Source organism: Tigriopus californicus, chromosome 2 (genome assembly GCF_007210705.1).
Source record: "Tigriopus californicus strain San Diego chromosome 2, Tcal_SD_v2.1, whole genome shotgun sequence".
NCBI classification, from domain to species: domain Eukaryota; kingdom Metazoa; phylum Arthropoda; class Copepoda; order Harpacticoida; family Harpacticidae; genus Tigriopus; species Tigriopus californicus.
Window position 1 is genome coordinate 2927936 of NC_081441.1, and position 22444 is coordinate 2950379.

The 22444-nt window shown below is 43.9% G+C and overlaps 1 protein-coding gene across 2 annotated transcripts in view; it reads right to left on the reverse strand.

The window, feature by feature from the left end:
- The window catches only part of LOC131876994 (neuroglian-like), a 28778-nt gene extending 8102 nt beyond the window's left edge, over window positions 1–20676 (reverse strand). The window contains exons 1-4 of one of the 2 annotated variants that reach the window (XM_059222548.1): window positions 20140–20676; window positions 2281–2508; window positions 2179–2202; window positions 1013–1142 (exon numbers count right to left, since the gene is read on the reverse strand). In XM_059222548.1, coding sequence (XP_059078531.1) covers window positions 1013–1142; window positions 2179–2202; window positions 2281–2377 — 251 coding nt within the window. In that variant the 5' untranslated portion in view covers window positions 2378–2508; window positions 20140–20676. The remainder of the gene's footprint in view (window positions 1–1012; window positions 1143–2178; window positions 2203–2280; window positions 2509–20139) is intronic. The other variant, XM_059222549.1, reaches the window with a different exon arrangement.
- Between the last annotated feature and the right edge of the window lie 1768 nt (window positions 20677–22444).

The window sequence follows — 22444 nt, forward strand, 5'->3', positions numbered from 1 at the left end:
GGGGGGGAATAATAAAAAAAAGGTAATTTCATAATGGGGTTTCCTTGTGGAATGTACAATCGCGTCAATCTCGAATATCTATCCGTCCATTATACCATGGCCGATGTGAAATATTCCAGGTATTCTGAACCTTTTCAAATCTCTTGAAACGTCAAGAACGCGCTAATTTGGGGTGTCCAATTCAATTTGAAATGGTACGTATTTCGTGTTCATCTGTCTCCGCTAAAGGGTGTGGAGAACACCTAAAACCATGGACAAGGAGATGTAGTCTGAAATTTACCAACTAGCGCCATTTTCTTCAGTATAACAACGATTCCAGTTTCGGGTTTGAGAAGTTCTCTCTGGAAATTCAATGCACCCCGCCCAATGAAATAGAAGCATTTTGATGCAAACAGCTGTTCTTGGGCTGCCTTAGGGTTGCATTCCTGACACGAAATATATGTTCGCCCTTATCAATACACTTTGCGGAGTGGAGCGAGCTCAAATGAGACTCATTCATAATGATGTTCCCGGACCTATTGACCAATTGTACGAGTGTGTTGTGTGTTCATGCACTAAGTGGACCAATCTTATGAGCCTCCTGCGGTTCAAACAGCTGTCTGAAATTATGGACACACACTTCTGTTCGGACTTCTTAGCTTGCTGGTCCAACGATTGGATTGTACATCGTTCTTGAGATGTTCACGCACTCCATGGAGTACTTAATGCAGGTGTACGGGACAAACGAGGCCAAGAATAGAGAAGACTTTGCCGTCTCTTTCCGAGCTAAGCTACTACATGTTTAGAACATTTGGAATTCTGACAGCGAGATGTGGAACCAGATGTTCAATACAAGGTGGAGGGGTGAAATCCAACCCAAAAATGTCGAAAGAACGAGGGAGAATAGTGACTCACTTGGACGGTGTGAAGAAAATCATTTTCCGCCCCCTGATTATCTTTGATCCAGAACTTGGGGGCTAATTAAAACCAACAGAAAAGCCCCATTACTAGCACTCAAAACAATACTACTCACAAGGGAGCGGGTTCTCCATCAGCTTCACACTCGATTATGAATGGCTTGTCATTCTCATCCGCTCGAGATTTGACTTGAAAGAGGAGTTCATCTGTGGGAGGTTGCTTGATAATCCTGGGCGGACTCTGAACTGCAAAGAACAAGAAGAGGAGAGACAAGACTATTAGACACCGGAACATTCCAGGTAAGGTCATTCTGTGGTTGGTCGTGCTGTGTGTCCTGGCGATATTATTTATACAACTTATTATTGTCCATGTGAGGGGACTCTGAATATGAATAAGTCGTTCTACATTAATGGGTATGACTTTGCATAATCTCCAGCGTTGCCTCTTTGGAGCCACAATTATGCAATAGTCAATGCCAAATGGGCGGTGAAACGTGCACGTCGTAACTTTACCATAACAGGGATTTCTCTCTTTTGGATAAATTAGCATCCCCCTGAGTTCATTGTAATTCGATTATGTACATAAAATACATAGCATAGAATCGGCGGACCCTAAGATTAGCGTGAGAGATTGGTTGGTTGTGAGTTACTCTTTAAATACGAATTGCTGTAATTTTGTTTTTTCTCATGCTACCAGACATACCCAAGATTAGACAAGTCCAGCACTTGGTCAGATTCAACGATCCTAAAGGCGAACAGAGATGAACAGAAGAGAAAGCATGTGAAACGAACTAATAAAGCGTAGTAGAAATGGAGGGGTAAAACAAAGAGTTTTTTGGAACTCCCGACGAACGCATTTGGGTCATTGCTATGAACCGCAAATGTCTCTTTGTTTTGTGCCTCGATGGTTAACTGACTAAAGCAACAAGAAGGGAGAGAGAGAGAGAGAGAGAGAGAGAGAGAAAAAGGACAGATAAGGATACGCATTCCAATATGTAATATATGAACAACCTGGCCAGGCTTGAGTTCATGAGAACCCTGTTCAGTTTTCAGATTTTAGAACTTTGACAGAAATACAAAAAAACAAGCAATTTTGTTAAAGGGGCTTTTAGAATCCTCGTGAAGCAAAAATTGGTCATAAAGCAATTAGGTCTTGACTAAAAAAAAAGTCACACTCGAAAACACATCTTTGTTAGAGCGAACGTCATCGACGAGTAAAACGGATGCGGTTTGACAAAAGCGGAGACTTGTACAATTGTATAAACCTGCTCTAGTCACTTACTGAATCTTCCGGAAGGAACTTTCACTATAACATGAAATTGAACAAGAAACACCTTCACCAGACTGAGAAGAAGAGGCTGACAAAAGAGACGGAACGACTTACCAATGGCTAAAGCCTGGAGGGAGGACAATAATACTAGGAAGATCTGCAGCATCTCTTTAGAGTTGGCCAAGGATATGGAGTGTTTCCTCAAAATCATCTTCAGAAGATGATTGGGTTTTGTGCCGGGTGGGATCGAATGAAAGAACTAGTCTCTGGGGACGGAGGAGGAACACGCCTACCCTCGAATTGACAAATTTAACGTTTTCCTCGGATCCATAGTGGGAAGCCCTATAAGAAATGGAGAGAAAAGGCATTGTTATTATCACTCTCTGATGCTATTTGACGCAGTAAACGAGACATTTATGACACTGTCTAATAACTGTTCCAGACAAGCTGGCTCGTAAATCCGCCCGTTGTTCTTGAAAAACAAGACAGAGCTTTTTGGCTTCGCTAACGCTTGACAAGGTACGGCTTTATGTTCGAGAAAATCCGATCCGTGGTAATGAAACTGTCGAGCAAAATTAGCCGTTTATTTATAAGTGAAGCCAATAGCGACGGGCAATCCATCACAATTTCCAGCTATTCCTGTCTCATCAATAAATCGATACAATTCGAGTGCAACAAGACCACGGACAAACACATCTCCCGATTTCCCAACTTCCAACCCTCCATCTACCCAACAAACCTCCCTCCTTCCTTCACATGTGGAGTTCGCCTCGAACGATTCTCTTTCCTCGTCTTGATCTTGAGCGCAACTCGATCCGCCAAACAGAGAGATCGATAGAGGAGCCTTGAGACATGTAATCATGAAAGGTGGTGGGAGAACTCTTGATATTTGTGTGACCTAACAGTTCACACTAATGTCGAATAAAGGGTTGAAAAATTAAATAAAACGGTATTATTATGTACTGTATTATATCATATAAATAAACATGAAATTCTTGAAGTATGGATATTCCCAAGGTTTTCAAGGAAAAGGGAAAACTATCTATACAAACGATTTTTTTTGTGTTGCAAAGCGTGGAAAATGCAAACGTATTGGTTTTACCACCCTTTTTCTCAGTCAAAGAATTAGAAACCATCTTTCATCCCACTCTAAGTATTCTCTGTGGTTGAGTATGTAGGGTTGTTCAATCTAATGCCGCAAAGCAGTGAAGAGGGGTTCGTTGTTCGGTTGCCTTGATGTGATTGCTCTTGAGTGCTGAGCAATACAAAAACGAGCAATAACAATATTGAGCAAGTATTCTTTCTTTCTTTCCTCCTCTTGTTGTTTGGCTGCTCGTGAGCAACAATCACCCCCATGAAAATGCATAACATTGAAGATCCAATCAACATGTCCTCCTATGTCTTACCATTGCTTCTCTCTAAACTCCCCGACAAAGCAGAAATCTCAACTTGTAGGCGAGCGACTAAAGCATCTTCACAGACACGTGGTCTCGTATTTGAGGAAGAACAAGGAATCCTAGTTAAGGAATCCACCCACATTTGCTCCTGTACCAAATCCTTCTCCACCCCAACCCCCAATTTGGTTGGTTCATTCTCGGTGTCATTAATCTGAATTTAACGCTTGGCCACACGAATCAGCGAGACAACAAGAGCCACGCCTAAATAAATCCCCAGTCCAAAATGGCTTTAGAATATCTCCCCTGCTTTTGGATTTCCATGCTGTAGGAGCGCACCCACCCTATCTTTCCAAGATGAGCAATGGAAATCGTAGTGGCGAAGAAGGACCAAAACCAAAAAAAACACCCGACAAACATCAATCAAAGGGAGCCAATCCGCCGATAAAACCAATGTCATGACGGCAACAATCCCAAACAACGGATCCAGGCCAAACAACCGGGATCAAAACGATCCTTTCAACCCTTTATGGCATGGCCAAGTTAGGAAACCAATTGGAAAGCTAACGAGAATCTCTCCTGACAGTAATCACACCTTTTCCATGCGCCCCCGCCAGGTTCTCTCGATTCCTTTTCCGCTGTTCCCCATTCCCCCCTCCCCCTGTTTCTTCGATGGCGAAAACACCCTCTTCCGGTTCCTGGGCTCTTTTTTTCTATTCTGGAGTGTTGTTACCTTTAATTTGGACTTATTTGTGCTGAGTGTCGCTCTTCCAGGTCCCAGGTTCTGGGAACAACATGAATGCCAAGAGGACATTATAGAGGGGGATGGGGAACGTGGGGAAGTAGGGGGTGTACACTTACTTGGTGAACAACACCGGGCTGAATGCAAGTGCAACGGGAAACCAGCACCCCTAAGAGAAAGTCTCCCAAATTGCACCCTATAAACCCCACCATCTTCCTGTTTCCGGACACGACAAGGAACACTTGCATTCCGACTTTCTGACTTTCTCTATTTGAATGAAATAATGCTAGATTTATTGCTTGCCAAGATGTTTCCCATAACTTTGTCTGTCTTCATAAATGGTATGAAACAAATTCTGTTCCAAAGACGATCAAATGGTTGGTTCAATGATCATTCGAAGCAACACGAGTGTCGTCTATGTATTTTGCTTGCTTTTAGCCTAAAATGCATTCGGTTTGCTTGAGCTGCCTTGATGGAATAAATTCAATCAGACTGACAGATCAGGATGAAAAGAATCCGAATGTTGTTCCATAGAGGGAAAAAAGGGAGAGGAGGGGATGACATGTTTCGCGTACACCTTGTACATTGTGTCTATTTTCGTCCTCTTCGTCCCTCGCTCGGCCTCTGCTGTCTCTATTGATTTATCCAACATCAGGGGTTCCTGCTCCTCATTTGGAACAACTAACTCACTTGCTCCAAAGTCGCTGATGAGCTGAATTCCACGAATTGTGGGTTAACAAGGAAACTAATTACAACGACAGGACAAACTTAAGTCATTCTTGGATGGAACAATGGCGTTGGTCCCGAATCATGGGAATGAGGTTCTTTCCACTTTAGAATGAACTACGACATGTACAAGAGAGGGGGGGAAGGACAATAAAGCCATCGAAAGTGAGTGCGGGTGAAACAGAAAGAAAGGCAGATCCAGAGAGAGAGAGAGAGAGCTTGAAGGGGGAGGGGGGGGGTCTCCTGTTCGGCACACTGTGCTACGTAAATATGCCGAGGGAGGCTTAAACAAATTGACTGGCTCATTTTCGTGAAAGCCTGCCAACGAACGAGTCGCTGGCAGGAACTTCATGGAAATTAAGCGTCACCAGCCACTTTCGACTGGATCTTGATTCCGGGTTTTTTTGTCTTAAACCTTTGTACAGGTATGTTTTTGGCCTTGGAACATTTTCGTAGACATTTTGAAACCCATACAGTTGATTGGGTATTAACCAGAGGTCATCGGTCCGGTCCATGCAGGGTTCTTGTTAGAAGACGAGAAGCCCTTTGGCACCTCGGAAATTCATTAATAAGCCTGCCACGGTTTTCATGTCGTTCCAAATATTTGTCTTGTCTACTTATGAGGCCCCTAATGACATTAAGTACCAGTAGGCACGCAAGTAGAGGTCCCATGATGATTCAATCCTACAGTACGCCTACTCTATCATAGCTTTAGCCTCCTCTATGAACAAGACTCATATTTAAAGGTACACCTGTATTTGACCTCCCCGTGAAACCATTTGCATCTGACGGGTTACAAATTGAGTTGAGTTTGTTGAAATAACACTCCCCTTTCTTGTTTTCCATTTCATGGACAATCTAGCAAGAGCGAGTAGTAACTCTCATTATATAATGCCTGAAGGAGACCGCACAAAGGAATATTCACGGGTTCGTTCCTCATCCCTTTCTTTCCACTTGATCATTCACAATCCTGAATTGAACCCAACAAAAAGGGGAGGGAGAGAGAGAGAGAGAGAGTTCTCGGTGCTCAAATTGTTTCCATTGAGGAAGCTGGTGAGGATTATGTTGGTGCAATTGTCCTTATAATGAGGTTCTTTTTCCTTCTCAGTCATCACATTCAGAACACGAGCACTCCGATATTTGTCTGAGTTTCGCAAATAAGACGTGGACCAGCTCAGATTTCTCGCCCTTTAAGGACCTCCTTGAAATTTTGAAATTGATGGCGGCTCAAACGCGAACAAATCACCCTTGAAGGCACCTGAAATTGAACTCCCAACGAAAACAACGCGTAACAAGTACTCAATATAAGGAAGAGCTCTCGGGGTCAACCTTGTGGGCAGGGGGTGTCACGTTTGCCACTCCCATTTCTCTCCCTCTCTTGTTCTGTATAGCTTTCGAATCGAGCAATTGAACATGAGATATTGCCGACAATCTAGAATTTCTTCTTTCCTCGTTTTTCGTCTTGTTCCTGCAACAAGGGAACGAAGAATGTGAAGCTGGAAATGGGTTTTCGGGGAAAGAAGGGACGGAATTGCTCCTGGAAGACTGGAAGGGATCCCCCCCCCCTTTCATGCGTCTCAAGTCACGAGAGATGTGAGACCTCTTTTGAATACAAAATATCATGATTTTCAATTTCTGTCTCTTGAGATTTCCTAGCATTGCCAATTCTAAAAATTTTGAATTTGTATCTTCCCGTCAAGTTGAGTTTTCTCGAGCTCTCCACGTTCTCCAGAGGTTGAACAAACTTGAAATTGATTAAATCATGCTGAGAGAGTAGATTTCACCCCTCAAAACTGATGATCATTGCTCCTTGGGAAGAACCTTTTAGGACAGATGAAAAACAAACGATTCAAGTCGTTTGCACGCCACGGGAAGGTACCCGTACAAGTCTCCATCTCCATCTCTTCCAACTTGGCAAAACTTCACAAGCCTTCTTAAACCCCTCAAGATCTCTGGAATAATTAGAGCTCGGAACTGGACCAATTGCGTTCGTGGTCTGTCAACTCTCCGTAGGTCTTTTAATCTCCACATTCAATCCCAATGTAGTGGAAAACACGCTCGAAAGCAAGTGTCACAGCTGACTCGCTGACTCGGGCGCTCTCCCTCCCAGGGGAGTCCATCCATCATTTTTATCCTCGCGATCTTCAGTACCCGAAAAAATATTATCTACTCCCTAAGTGGGGCATGAAGGTCGTTTGCATGTGCATTTGGGACGCTTTGATCATTGTGGACTCACTCGGGTGAGAATAACTCACTGTGTGTACGAGTATATATATATACACATATACATACTGTGTGTGTGTGTGCGAGTACTCGTGCTCTGTGCCATGTTCAATGGATGAATGTGAACAAGTCAAAACGCGAGATGAACGAGACATGGTGGACTCTCTGAAGAGAAAGTGATGGGATTCAGCAAAGCGGAAAAGACTCATCATTTGAGCTGAGGGAGAAAGAAAAGTACCACAAGGGAGTCAGCGAATGACTAAGGAGCCGGTCCTGGCACACTGTACAGTGTGCGAGCGTACATTTATACATATATATATATATATATCTATGTATACATGTTCCAAATACCAAGGCCGCCAAAGAAACCAAGAGTGTGAGAAAGACAGAGAAGAAGGGAACAAGGCAAATGGAATTATTGACAGCCGCCTTTAGCTTGGGTGTTTCGGCGCATAGAAAGGGCGTTCTCTCGATACATCCAATTGATCCGTTTAACAAACAGAAGAAAGATGCCTCCCTCCCTCCCTCCCGCCTTCCGACCATATAGAGCTGGGATGAGCGATATTCGTAGATAGGCGGCCTCAAAGCATCAGGGCTCTTGGATAAACACTCGCTGATCGAGCTTGCATTCAAGAGGGTGTCAATAAGTCAAATCGACGAGCCTCAACCGGCTTAGAGTTCTTCATGTTTGAGAGGGTCATATCACTCTATATCACTGCCTAGATATAAAGAGGTCATGATTGTTCAGAATGATTTACAAAATATTATCTGTGTCCGATCACCTGAGGTTCTTGTTTGATCACTACTTGATTACTACTACTTTGGTGTTTAAGGGCTTCAAGTCATGCTTTGAAGGATATTATAAAGAGGCCGATGCCAAAGCTTTTGCATCAAGTGCTCTCCACCTTCTCCGCCAAAGCAAACTCGCCGATATTTATTGACAAGATGATTTCTTCTACGCAAGAACCTGATTTTTGACAACACACTAAAGATCGAAAACTGAGAGTAATCATGGCCAGCAACACAAAAATAGGCTCGTATGTGACGTTATACGAGTGAATACGGCATAAATTCGAAAAAAAAAACACGCGCTCACCTGTTCAAACTGATCTTATCAGAGAGCCTACAATGTTTCTGCCCTAGAATTCTTTGTATGAATAAGCACTTCCTACGGGTGGTTTGTTTCCAAGGTATACATTTGATTCAAATAGAAACACGATTCTCCCAAAGTCTAGCCGTTCTCTCTAGAGAAAGCCGACCGAGTAGGCCGAATTACGATCGCTTCTCGAGGGGATCCTCTCATCTAGGCGCCTCGAAACTAAAGAAACCTGTTATTCTGGAGACTATTTTTTGCTCTCTCGCTCCCTGATTAGTTTTACCGAGCTCGGGGTCTTGGTAATCTAATTCCTCTCTACAGAACCTTGGCTATCCGTCCATCACGGTTTTTTTCCATGACGAAGTCGACGAACCAATAGATAAAGATCAAGCACAAGCCAAGAAGGAGCTCCTCAACATCAAATGCCTTCATTCACACTTCCAATTTGGACTCACAAAGAAGACCCCGCTCAAGGGCTTTGGCATGCACTACAGTATGATAGTAACGAGGAGAGCCGTGTCAGAATTGAACTGCACTCAAAACGGTCACCCTTTCGATCAGTTTTTCACCGGCATCGATTGACAGCCTGGTTCACAAGTGAATAAATTTGCTCGAGGATTCTCGGGTGGTGGTGCTTGAACGATGATGCTTCATACAAATGATCTTCTTGCCGATGCTGTCATATATCAATTATCAATTTGTCAACCCCTCTTTGATCCATTCTTGCCGCTTCTCTGAAGCTTCTCTGAACAGGGTGATGAAAGATCCCAATGACGGGTGGATGAATGAGCAAATAATCTGATTAAGGCAGATCTGGCCCAAAACCAGATACCGCATTTGTCGGGATAAACAACCCTGGTTTTCGGTGAGGGTGGATGGAGGGGTCACGTGGGTTGCCCAGATCTAGAGTACCAGTTCACAACCCTCCATCAGCAACCAGAACCAGTACTGGTACCGGTACCACTACCACTACCACTGCCACTGCCACTACCAGAGGAGCAGACATTAACAAGTATAATTGGATCTGCCCAAAGCTGATGAAGATCGTCATCAAATATTCATCTTTCAATGGGATCAGTCCAGTTACATAGTGTGCCTACTTTTTGTTCTCTTCATCCACGCCAACACATTTGAGCAAAAACAAAGTCAGCCGCTGATGTGACTGAGCATGAGTTCGACAAAGTTCGGGAGAGAAGCAAAAAAAAAACAAGTGGATGAAGAAGCACACACATACACATCTTTTCTAAGCCGGGATTGACCTCAAAAGTAAAGGAAGAAAAGAGTTCGGGCAGTGGATTAGCATTGTCATTGTCGATCTGAGATTTTGAAGAACGGACATGGAACTCACGGACATGGAACTCTTAATGTCGCTTTTCCTTTGCAACCTCATTATCATGACGTTGGCATTTCCCAAGCTAATTTAAACAAACAGTCGACTCATCAATACATTCCGGGGTGGAGAAAAATTCACTCCCCTTTTGCACTTTTCCCATCTCTCTCCCAGATACATGGGCTGTTGTTTTCGCCTCAATCCTTTCAATTTGCTTCAAGCACTTCATTCACGTCAAGAGCCGAAAGCGCAAATGCTACTTGAAAATAAAAGCGAATGAGGAGGGAAGAACGCTCTCAATCCGGATATATGGATTTCGTTCGTCTGAGCTTGATCACTCAAAAAGCCTCAAAGTGTTCAACTCGAAGGACCAATTAGCTAATGAACGATGTTTATTTTCTCCTAGGAAATATCTGATATAAAAAGTTATTGGTCCTCATTAGAAATGAATAGGGCAAACTCGTCGGGATTTATAGAGGTCTTGCCGATGTGGAAATGTCTCAACTCTTGTGTTAAAATGAATTCCTCTCTGACTAAACAGCCTGCCCAAACAAGAGACAAAATGCCTTTGATGCCAGATTGGACGGAATGTTTACGACGAGATCTTGGCTGAATCCAGGATCATTGTCGTAGATTGTCGTAAACTCGATTGCACACATTGCGCTAGTTCGTACAAAGATAGATTGGCGCAGGAAAGCTCATAAATTTGACGTGTCCAAAATCAGACAAACGTGTTATTGTCTCAATGAATGCCAAGAATGCGCCTCTCTCCTCTCTGTCAGCGGTACATTTTTTAGGAGGACACAAATTTCAAACACACGACCAGATTCTCAGCTATTCATTCCTAATTCAATCCTACTCCTTTCCCCCAAAAGCGAGCTTGATCCGAGTTCCATGGTGACGTGTCACAGTTATTTGGTCCAGATCTTTGGCAGGGCTCTGTGTATGTACCATCGGCAACTAAAAAGTGTGCTTTATCTTACCATGGTTTACAACCCCTCCGACGACTTCAATGACGAGAGAGCCTTAAAACGAAAACGTAATTGGGAGATAAGATCGCTCCATTAATCCGTCCACACGAAAACGAGTCTCCAGTCGGTAAAAAAGAGCCAGGAAAAGACTTGGTCGTAGCTGAATCATGAGGAAATATTCGACGAATAAGTAAGTTGTCTTGAAAGGAGCAGGAGTAGAATTTTCTCAGGCCATTGTGTCTGACCGAGTCATGAGCGTCAGAAGTGCTTTTTAAACTGACTCTCGAGGAAACAATTTGTCTCTGTTCACGTGTGACAAGTCTCCATCCAGGCTTTTTCTTGATAAAAGAAACGGCTCATCATTTTTCAAATCTCTTATGACGAGCTGCTATCTGCACGAGAGTATTGACAAAAGGGTCCGTCGACTTCTTTTTAGAAAGTATTGTTTCTTGTCTACTCTGAATGAAGAGTGTCAAGTCAAAGCCTTGGAGAGTGAGCCAATCTTTTGGGATCATCTCAACAAGCCATGTTTTGTTTCTATGTTGTTCCAACATGAAAACAAGGTCGCAAGGTCGGTCACTAACGTTTCAAAATTGAATTCCTCCGATTTCTTGGCCTGGAATTGCCTCTAGGACAGTTATGGTCATTCAGATTCTAGTAGGTAGCTAGCAGTTAGCACTCGCTCACCTTCTTATCTATGGATAGAATGCTCTTTTTCTGATATCGGTGATGGATCAATCTAACTGACAGCCTACCAACCCGTCATCATGAAGTGTGTTTTGGCTTCTATCTCCCTTGAGCATTACATCACCCTCCCAAAAAGACTTCACCACCACAAAGCTCTTGCTCCACAACTCAAGATGGATGAGAGCGAGAATGAGGTGGCGATTTCGTCTTGAATGCCTTGGGCCACTTTTGGCACTGACCACTCTCCATGGCAAATCCATTTCATAGTACGACGTCTTCCTCAGCTGTGTCCGTCCCACTTTTGAGAAATGGTATTGGAGGAGGAGGCCAACCATAGGTTATATACGTTATCAAATTTCGAATATTCACATTAACATTGCTCTTGACTTCTTGGACAGGCTCTCAGGATGTTGGAGAACACTCCTGTGGAACACAAGAAGAAGAGGACAACAATGGAACATGAGAGCGTGCTCCGTGCTTGATCCTTGGAAAGGCATTGTTAGGCGGGGAAACGACCCTTTTGGACCTTGTGTTTCTCACATATTTAGAATAGTCCAGTGAGCTAGCTCGCAGTGAGGTTCATTTTCCGTCCAGATGTCCATGGAGCAACGACGTTGTATGATATGGATCGCTTTCATTTTCAGCTCCCCCCCCTCTCATCAGCGTATTACAAAGAGTAGGGTAGCAAAAAAAGAAGCCATGAGGCATCACCCTTTAAGGTGAAGTGGTTTCCCATCCAAATCCACAATGTGCATCTGTTCAATCCACAAACGAGTTGGTCGAGCATTGAACAGGGGGAGGAACGGGACCAAGCCCAAAAGCGTTCATTGAAACTGAGAGCGTGTGGTAAATGAAAAGTAGAGGATGTGATGTACCAGGCATGGCCAAGAATGCTGATTCCGAGCATTTGCTCGCCTATAAATTGTAGTTAAAAGACCCCCAAATCACTCTGTTTAGGAACAAGGAAGATGTTTTCCTCTTCGCTTCCTTCCAACATCAGTCACAATGGCTGAATGCAAGTGATTAGATCTAAAGACGAGATATCTTGGGAGAGTTCAGCAAAGCACAAGAAGCCATCTTCACTTTGCAACTGGAGGATGGGATCTACTACTGTACAGCCGTACATGTTGTCCGTATATGCAGTACGTGGTACAGAGTGGAGTTTGCTGTTTCCAAAGGAAGACGAGGGATGGAAGTGGGGGGAGGAAGGCTTTTTGGATGAGGGTGCGGTCCTCCTCCTCCTCTCTTTTCAGTACAACGCAAAATACAGAGTTCCCCACGAGGATGGGGAATAGTGGGAGGAGTAGGATGAAGAAGAAAGAGGAGGGTGAGGTCATTTTGGTCAGGGGAAAAGAGCCTCTTCTTCTTTTATTTTGCTTTCCCAGTCAAAACGTGGTTGGAGGTACAGTAATGGACAACCCCGAGAGGAGCGATCCAATTCTGAACAGCATTGGCCATTGTGAGATGGTAGAACTGAGCAGTGGCGCTTCTTCTCATGGATATCTTTGCGATGGTCCAGGCTTGGAGGAAAAAGGGTCCCTTGCAAGAGCAAATTTATGCTTCCTCAGGGACCAGCCATGACAAATGAAGTCTCATTTTCGGATCAATGAAAGATCGAACTCTCGAAAGAGGCTGTTGTCTCAGGCAAAATAAAAACGAAATGACCAAACGGAAAAGGTCAAGAAGACCATTACTAGGGTTGCCGAGCAAATGTTTATTTTGGTGAGCAAAGTCAAGAAGAGGCGATCATCGGGCGTTATGGTTCTACCAACTGCAAATTGTTCATCATGACAGATGAGTCGAGCGAGGAATGAACGGATTTTCCAAGATCATCATAGAAAAAAGAGGACTTTGGAGAGCTACAAAAGCCACCAAAGTGAGCCCTGGTCGTAATTTCCTGGCCGAGCCATTTGTGTTGTGTAATGAACCTTCAAAGGCAGAAATCATTTCCAAGATGGTTGACAAGGAAGGGGAAGGAGGAAGAAAGAAAAAGGAAAAGGCAGGGCAAATTCAAAAGGGGCACTCGGAACAAAGATCCCCGATTTCTGCCTTCTTTTTGCCTCTGCTCCTCACTTCTCGTATTTTGTCATGCCATTAACCATAATGGCAGGGGCTTGAACCGTTGTTCCACTTGAGTGGAAGAGTGTCAAAGTAATAATACCACAGGCCCCATTCATGAGGAACCAGCATTGAGGGGTGAACAACAGTGCGCACACACACACACCACTGTTCGCCCAGGTTCCATGATGGGAACAGTCATTTGGATACGTTCTGAAAAGGCAAGTAGTGAATGCAGTGCAATTGTACACTACATACAGTGATGAATTCCATGTTGAGCCCATTTATTTTCCCGCTCTATCTATCGACTGAAGCACAGCCAAGGCAAGCCAAGGCAAGCCAAGCCACCGCACCATCTTTATCTTATCCAAAGCATACCACCCTCAATGTCAAAACAAATGAGGGTCGAAAAGCGGAAGAGGAGCGGGAATTTTCGTCTCTCCATACATCCAACTCGCCAGACTACAGTAGTTTCCCCCTTTAAAGTGAAATTCACTCAACTGGCCCAAGTGCGTAGATCGAGCACCCCAGAATCACCAACATCGACGACGACATGTGAGGAAACTATTCCCATTTCCCACTCATCCCCAGCTTCACTTTGATGCCCGCAGGGATGCTCCACTGCTCCACCCTCCCTCTATGGGTCTTTGCCCCAGGGTTGCCAATGGCACATGAGGACGAGAAAAATACTGCAATCGACATAAGCCAAGCTTTTCATGGTGTATCCCTGAGATCTGCATTCTCGACAACTCAGACTTGTACTAGACATGTGTATCATAGTTACACGCACATCTCTATAAGAACAAGGGATGGAACTTGAATTTTAGGCAAACATGGAGACTGTCATTGCAAATTTGGAACAATGGCTGCCTTCCATTGTTCCAGAGTTATTGTTCCATAAAATATTTCCTTGGGGTCATAAAAAGGGACAATGAGAGGTTACTTACTCTAGAGTGTACAACGTACAGTGTACTAGATGGCTAGTGCTTGGGGCGCGGGCTTGATATCGATAACTCGGAAGAAAAGAGAGTTTTCGGATCGTTAACGATCAGTAAATTAAGCCTGCTCTGTTTTTTTACACAAATGTTGCCATGCCCCATTCCAGAACAGTCTTGATATCCAGAATGATCCCCACATCGTTCCCGGAAACAGACGCAAACATTGGCCGATGCGAATTTTTGGCTCGCCCTAGGGTCATTTCCGACTTGGCGCACAAGAGCTCACCGTTTCATTCTCGAGAACCCTGGTTCAGTGACAGCGATTGCTTGGCCAGCCTTTTTTTCGTACTTACGAGCTAGCTGGTCATAGAACCTTTTTCGCGAAATTATACTGAAGCCGCCTCTTCAAAATGTGGCCCACTTCCTCTACCTGGCGTACATGTGAAATACGCCATTGGGTTATGGACCATTGCAGATGATGAGATGGAGACCCACCCCATTTTACAATCCTACTCGAAAGGGCAATAAAAAAGTTCCAACCCTGAAAGAGACGAGGGGGAGTTGAGTTGGTCGACGAGTATCGGGTAAATAGAATCAGTTTGCTCAACTTTTTTTTTAGACCCTTTTCCTCTTCCAAACCTTGTTCAAAGTGACCATTTTCATTAGAGGCTTTTTTTTGCGGATCGATCGTGAAAAAGGCTCAAAAATTGCTGGATCTGTGATTGGTTTGGTGCGAAGATTACTTTTCTGGCCTTTTCGTGCTTCAATCGAGCGACCAATGTGGGGAACAATGGACCCCCAAGAACCCGTTAGATCATGAAAGTTCAATAAAAGACTCATCATCTCCTAACATAAGTAGGGCAATGAAAGCGAGCAAGAGGATAATGGAAAGAGATGGTCTTTCCATCGATGGAAAGTGAACCAACTCCCAAATCGTCATTTCTTTTTTCTCTCTGTCCAAGAACATTGAATATGATCTTTGCTTGTTAGTGAATGCCCAGAAGGTTTGACGAACGATGATAGAAGAAGAAGGGTCTGGCGACGAAGTCGATTGGATTCGTGGCTTGAATGCAGTGGAGGGTGAATTCGTGAAATTCGATTACAACCCCAATCAACCCCTCCAAGGGTTGATAGGGGAAAGTTTCTGGCGGATCTCACCCCTTATGGCACTGTCTGAAACTTCTCTCCCCGCACCAGCCTTCATAATAAAGGATGGCCTTTTCTCCAATTCGAGGGAGGCTTGTCTTACCTAAAAGCAGGGATCAGGTTGGTCGCATTTTAGCACCTCCAATGACGAAACGTCTTCCCACGGCCCCAAAATTAAGACTGATTCACAGTTTAATTAAGGATCTCGATCGCATTCATGTGTGTTTTGAGGGTTCGAGGGTTCGCGGGTTCGAGGGTCTCATTCCTGTACCAAACTTTGCCATCCATGTTGTCACAGGAGCATCCACGCCCTCTGCCAAACACTGACTAGTGAATGTTTATTCTGAAAACACCGTTAAAGCCGAAACCTGGGGCTTAAGACAACTCAAAACAGATTCACATTTGTGCATGGGACCTATTGAGAGTGCAAACGGTTGGCCTTTCCCACCCCCCACTTAAAGAGGAAAATCTCCGAAACTTTGCCCAGATTTGATATAGATCTAGTGCTAATCACGACGAGCGATGTTCACTCGTCTAAATGTACAAAAGAACAGGGCGCGTGGGGGAAAAGTTTTGCCAATTTTCTCCAATAGCCTGTGATGGATTAGCTTTGACGAGGCTTGAAGTCAATCCAGGCACAACGACCGACTCACTTGCCCAGGCCACAAAGAAGTAAATCCTTAGAAGTTTACCAAGTCCACACTATTCGGGATTAGAATGAACGAAGTGACAAAATTGAGCAGAGGATTCCAAGACAAACTTCCTTCCCTCCAAATTGATGGTGTTGGCGACTATTTTTTTCTCCAAATTTATGGCTTTCTTTGGGAGGGTGAAAACCAAAGCACATGAACATTTTCATTGGGAAAATCGTCACCCCATCTATCATTCGATATTCAACGTGATTTATGGTTTGTTTACATGGAACGATAAATAATGGTCGGAGGGAGACGAAAACAACGGGGAATGGCTCTATTTAATAAACACCCGAATATGTCAATACCGAGAGGGCATTTTCTTGACTCTTGGCTCATAAATTGTTTTCGCTCTTTTTTTTTCAAAGAAGCTGTGCAAAAGGGAAAAAGCCATCATCATCATCATCCATCACCATAATCGTGGTTAGCTTGGTCCTACCCAAAGATGGTTATGAACATTTCTCCTCATCCCCATTGAAGCTCATTATTCCGTCAACTTTCAAGTTATACAGATAATCACACTTCAAAGTTAACCCTCTTTCAAAACAATGCCACAAAATGGCCATTTGAGGGGGAATATGGCCCAGAACATATCCACTTCAAGCCTACTGAGTTTCAGGACCCCCCTGGAAGTATCCCTTCACTTCATCTCGGGAATCAGGACCAAGGCCACAAAGTAGGGCTAATGAGAACTCGAGCTCGAACCCAATCGGCCATTGAAGCGCGAAATGGCGTCAAACGCGTATGATTATCATCATTGTAGGAGGACGACGACTATATCCTTAATCCTCCCAGGGTATTGGTTGGCGTATCTCGAGGTCGGTCGGCACTTGAGGTTCCTGGTTTCTTGTTCCAACGCAGATAATGTGAGCGTTCTCTAGAACTCTCTTGAGACACAAGGCACATGTCCTCTTGCAGGAAGATTATCCCATCTTCCAACTTCTCATCGTTTCTCCTCAGGGTTGCCACTGATGTATGATTGGATATGAAATAGCTCTAGCTTGAGCATCGTTATGTAGGTCCAAAGGATCCCTCAGACCATTCAAAGCTCACGAAGAGTTCAAGCGACAAAGCAAGGTTTTATGGCGATCGTTCCAAGAGCATTTAAGTATTTCCACCCTCCAGCTATAGCATAATAGAAGACCTGGCTTTTCAGCGACGGTATACCCAAAAATCTGACAATCTGTCAATCTGTCTTGCCAAAGAATGCGGCCAATCTTTAAGATACCCACAATGAGACCAAGATCTGAGAGGACATGCTTGATCAGTTCGAGGTAATTGTGTCCTCTTTTTCTTGTCAGATTAGCAACCCAGACCTACACAGGGGAAAGATCTGTTAGCTATCATTGATCCTCATGCATATGTACGTATCACCCTCAGAAAAGGCAGGAAAAATCGATAAAAAACGCAACAGTAGATGCGAGAACGAAAGAGAGAGAGATAAACAGTTCTGAGAGAGACTTGAAAGTAATCGAGAGAAATATTATCCACATGGACGCGGCGGAACTTGGATTTGCATATCCCAAGCAAGCTAATGCAACATTTCCACAGAAACAAAGGGCGGTGTGATGTTAATGCCTTCCAAAAATGAGCTATGATCTCCATCCAGGATTTGAACAAATCAAGCCATAGGGCGGAGTCGCTCTTCAACCTCGCAAAGTGCAAAACCAGTTCTGCAAATGATGCACCGTTGGCGGTCAGGTATGAGCATGTCTTCCGCTCTAATCTCGAGACTCGAGATTTGACAATAAGCAATCATTTCTCCAAGCAGATTTGATTATTGTTATGCCATTTGCGACATCCCATCGGATTTCCTCCACGTAGTTCAAGTATTGGTGACACTCTCGATGGAGAGCCACGGATGGGCAATCATTCAAAAAAAACAACTACATATACTTCTTGTTTTTCGGACCAAAGGTAATGAAATTTCCCCTCGGATTTCATCCTCTGATATCAAATTGCTCCCTCCACAAATTGCGGTTGAAAACAGGTATTGAGTTTCCATTGCTCAATCCACTGGGCTCTCATCATTGGGCAAAGGCTATTGGAAGAGAAGAGCAGGGGGTTTGCTTCTTTCTTGCAGTTCTTCAGGGATCTCTGGGTTAATTATCATAACCTTGTTGGAGAGCTCGCCCAGAACCCCTTTGACTCATTCGTCGAGGATTGAGAAGCTACTTACAAATTCCAGACATATGGGGGTCTTTTCGAATGTTGATGAGCTTGGAGGTGCCCCCCCCCCAACCTCTCCTTCCTATCGATACAGAAAGAGTTACGGCTTGTCCAGGCCAATATCAGTCATTGTAATGTAATATGAAATATTCTTGGAAATCGAATCGAAAAGCCAATGGATTTGGACTACCATACTCCAGTTTTGAACTCTGCGTGACCGACGAAATATGAATTTCAAGCCGTTCAGCGAGAAGAGTGAAAGTTTCTGAAGTCATGATCAATCCATCTTGAGGTTCAAGATCTGCCATTTTTGGTAGTTATCAAGAGATGAAATTGAGGCCTAGTCAAGATAAGAATGCATTTGCATGCGATCTAGTCGCCAAGACAAGGCCTCTCTCTGAGCCACAAAGGATAAGTTTATCCAACATGACGACTCTTTCATTGTGAGGCTCTAGAAAACAAGATGGAACACAACGATAGGTATAAAAATGAAAACTGAGCAAGACCTCATGATATCATGGGCAAAACTAAATCCAATCCCTCATAAAACAAGGCGAATCCCAATTAGAATCTCCCTTAATGGAACACGTGTGCTTGCATTCTGTTATTGCTAAAATGCAACAGTTGCTCGTTGGCAACCAAATGCAACGAACGATTCGTCATCGTTTTCCATGCCTCAAGGTTGCATTTCCGTTCTCATTCTCACCCAAATTGAGGCCATCATCCTCAACATTTACGCCTTTGTCTTAATGGAACCTTACTCAATGGATCGAAGACATTTTCGATTGTTGACACAGGGTTCAGTCTAGACTTTCGTGTGAGTATGAGGTGTCTGACACAACATCAAGAATCGACCGACCACCTCGGCTTTCCTCAAGTTTTTTCCCTTTTATCCAACATAATTTCCTGGATTACAAAAACGAGACAGATCAGGAATGAAACATCTTCACTATTTTTTGGCTCTAGTTGAGACGGATAAGGACAAAAAGTTGCCTTGCCTTGGAATTAGCTTTTGAGTAACGAGATCCACCCATGTGTGCCAGGTAGGCTCTTTTTTCGTGGTATTCATATCTACTGACTTGCATCTCATGTGTCATGAGTGACAAATGTGCCTAAGTGGGAAGAAATATGAGTTCCATCTACCAACCGATCAAACGTGCCTTATTCCAAGCTCCAATTTGCTCATGAAACGTCATTTCACTCCTTGGATAGGACTACGAGTAAAACCAGGCAGTCTATGTGTTAAGGAAGCGGTTCTCCAAACCCAGACATGACCAGGTATCGTGGCAAGAGAGAAGCCCTTCAAGGCTCATTCTGATTTATTGAAGGATCAAGTATTATTGCAATGATAATCGGTCGTTGTTCCAGAAACCTCAATATGATCCTGATCCACGGGGTTCATCGAAGGGGTAGAAACACTTTTCAGGTGCATCATTTTGTCACTGCCCTGGCCAGCATAACAAGCATCCTCCATGCTTCTCTACTCGTACTCGTAGGTGCCAGTTTGTAGATACTGACAGACTCACACGTTCGAGGAGAGGCACCACCATAAGCAGTATCAAGCACTCTAGTTAGTAGTAGGTCCCTCCAAAGTCTCAAACTTCAAGCCAGGTAGCCAGCGAGTAGCTCTCCGTACCTTGTCCGTTCAGCTGAGTTGGTGGTACGTACTCCTGCCTTGATGAGATCGAATGTAACCGCCCATGATCATTTGGGAGTTTCAAAACTCTATTCAACTAGCAACTTTGTCAGAAAATGTGAAACGGGAAGGGTCTAGTGTGATGGTGTTGACAGTGGGTCTTACCTTCGATGATGTAGAAAAGGTGGCAAGGCTGATTGTTTGATGGCCTTGTGTTCTTGTTTGAAACCGGCAATCTTATTCAGAACATCCTCCCTCACCTGCTGTGCTCTGTTGCTCTTGTATGCCAAACTCACGGGGATTGTAGAAGAACTGACAAAGTTCCACACTCTATTTGGTCGCTGAAAACTGGAACACTTGTGACAATCACCCTCGGACACTTTTCCTGAAGTGGAACAGGGTATGAATCAGGGGATTTTCATGTGCCACCCAAAACTGTGGAATGGAATCTCTGTCTCTGTGTCTCTCTCTGTCTGTTGTTTTCTTTCTCCTCACAGTCAAGCCACTAAAAATGAGGATCCAGGCAGGGACCGACGCACTCAACCGAGGGTGGGAAAGACAGGTTTAAGCAGCACCACGGCAAGTCACAACACTGGCAGGCACCACAAAACCATCCAAGTACAGTCGACCACTCCAACCATTCAGGCTAGTTCAACGGAAAAATGGATCTGCAGACGATTCGGCCCCTCCGAATGCTCTCTGACACTCTCACTCACTAAGGAAGGCTCCACATTCAGGCACAAGCTCTTCTCAAGTCGCTTTTTCGTCAAGCACGGCCATTGCCGCATTACATAAAATGGACAGGAACGGACGGGAGAGCGAGAGCGCTTTCAAGACATTGGGAGCGCGAGTAGGTTCTGTCCTGTCTTGCTGGGGAACGAGGCACAACCGTGAGCAAGGCGTGCGCGGCTTTAGAAATCCGCCGGCGAGCCAAGGGATGGGCCAGAGGGCGCTCCAGGTCAGGCTACAATTCTTTTTACCAATGCTTGACTGTATGAATGTGCATGTGTGTAGGGAGCTCTGTATACGTCTGTGAATCAACCAGGAAGAAAACTTGGGGATCTGGAGAACAAGCTCATGTACATGCTCGAAGATACCCCCTTCCTCTCCATCATGAAAACTTAGGAGAAGTCTGAAAGTTTTTTTTTTCTTCATTTCCTAGCTTGCTCTGAAAAACAACACGACCTTACCATTAGGGATGACATGAGGATAGGTCCAATTTATCATGTCTCAGGCATCATTGGCGGTAAAAAAACGCAACTCTACCCCCTCCTCCCTCCTGTACAACAGTCCACGTTCATTCTGTGTGGAATAATATCGAAATCTTTCAATTTGTCACGGCAGCACAACCATCTTTGCCATGAGGATTGAGAATCCTGGTGGAGTCAATCGCTAATGATTCTTACTTTGGTGCGTTGAGAAAATGCATTAAGGCGTTGGTATGTTGCAAATGTGGAGGAGGGTTGAACGGAAGATGGCTGCCGGCGTAATGATGGTTGGCAAATTTCTTACATAACGACTCCTATGGGAGTATTGATTGAGATGGGAGTACCATCAAAGCGCCCAATGGTCGGTATACAATGAGCCTTTCCCTTTCGTTTTTAGATGGAACGTTAAGGAAAAAAAATTGAGATTTGTTGGAAGGAATTTCGTTCCAAGATTTGGCAACCCCTTCATTAATCTTCAAGGCCGAAACGATCAATTAAAAGAGGATAAAGTAAGGAGTAATAGGTGTTACTCTTAGTCTGTGCAAGAGACATATCAGCATTTGTGATTGAAATGGGTTTTATGAAATCCTATGTATACTTTGGTGGTTTGTGTTTTGCATATCTTGATTTGTTCCAATTAAGGGATACATCAACGATTCCTTAGATTTCAATGCCTTAACCACCCTCAAATACACTTATCAGCACCATGGCGAGATACATGTGGTTCCGCCTTGGCCGTACAGCAAACGATTCCTTAGATTTCAATGCCTTAACCACCCTCAAATACACTTATCAGCACCATGGCGAGATACATGTGGTTTGCCAATTCAGTTCAACAGCTCTTGCAATGTGTTAAAGGAAAGTTCATTAACACAATTAAAAAACTTTCCGAAAATCGAGAATTTAGTCATTCACGAAAGAAATACATTTTCTAAGACTGTAATTCTTATATGCTTTTTAAATTACAAAGTAATCTTAATTTTTGTTCCACAACAGAACGTGTTGTTCGTTCAGGATTAGGGCTCTTTAACTTCCAACAGGAGTAAATATGCATGGGACGTATTACAATTTGTCGCAAATACATTTATCGGAAAACCTGGCCAAAAGCTGCTTTTTATCTATCCGATATATTTTATTCATTCAATGTTTGGAACATCAAAAATAAAACAAGGATGGAAGTACTCTATATACTAAGCCACAGTTATCCTATTTATTTGAAAGCAATAACAAGCGAAACGGTGTTCTCTTTCCATAGACCGATT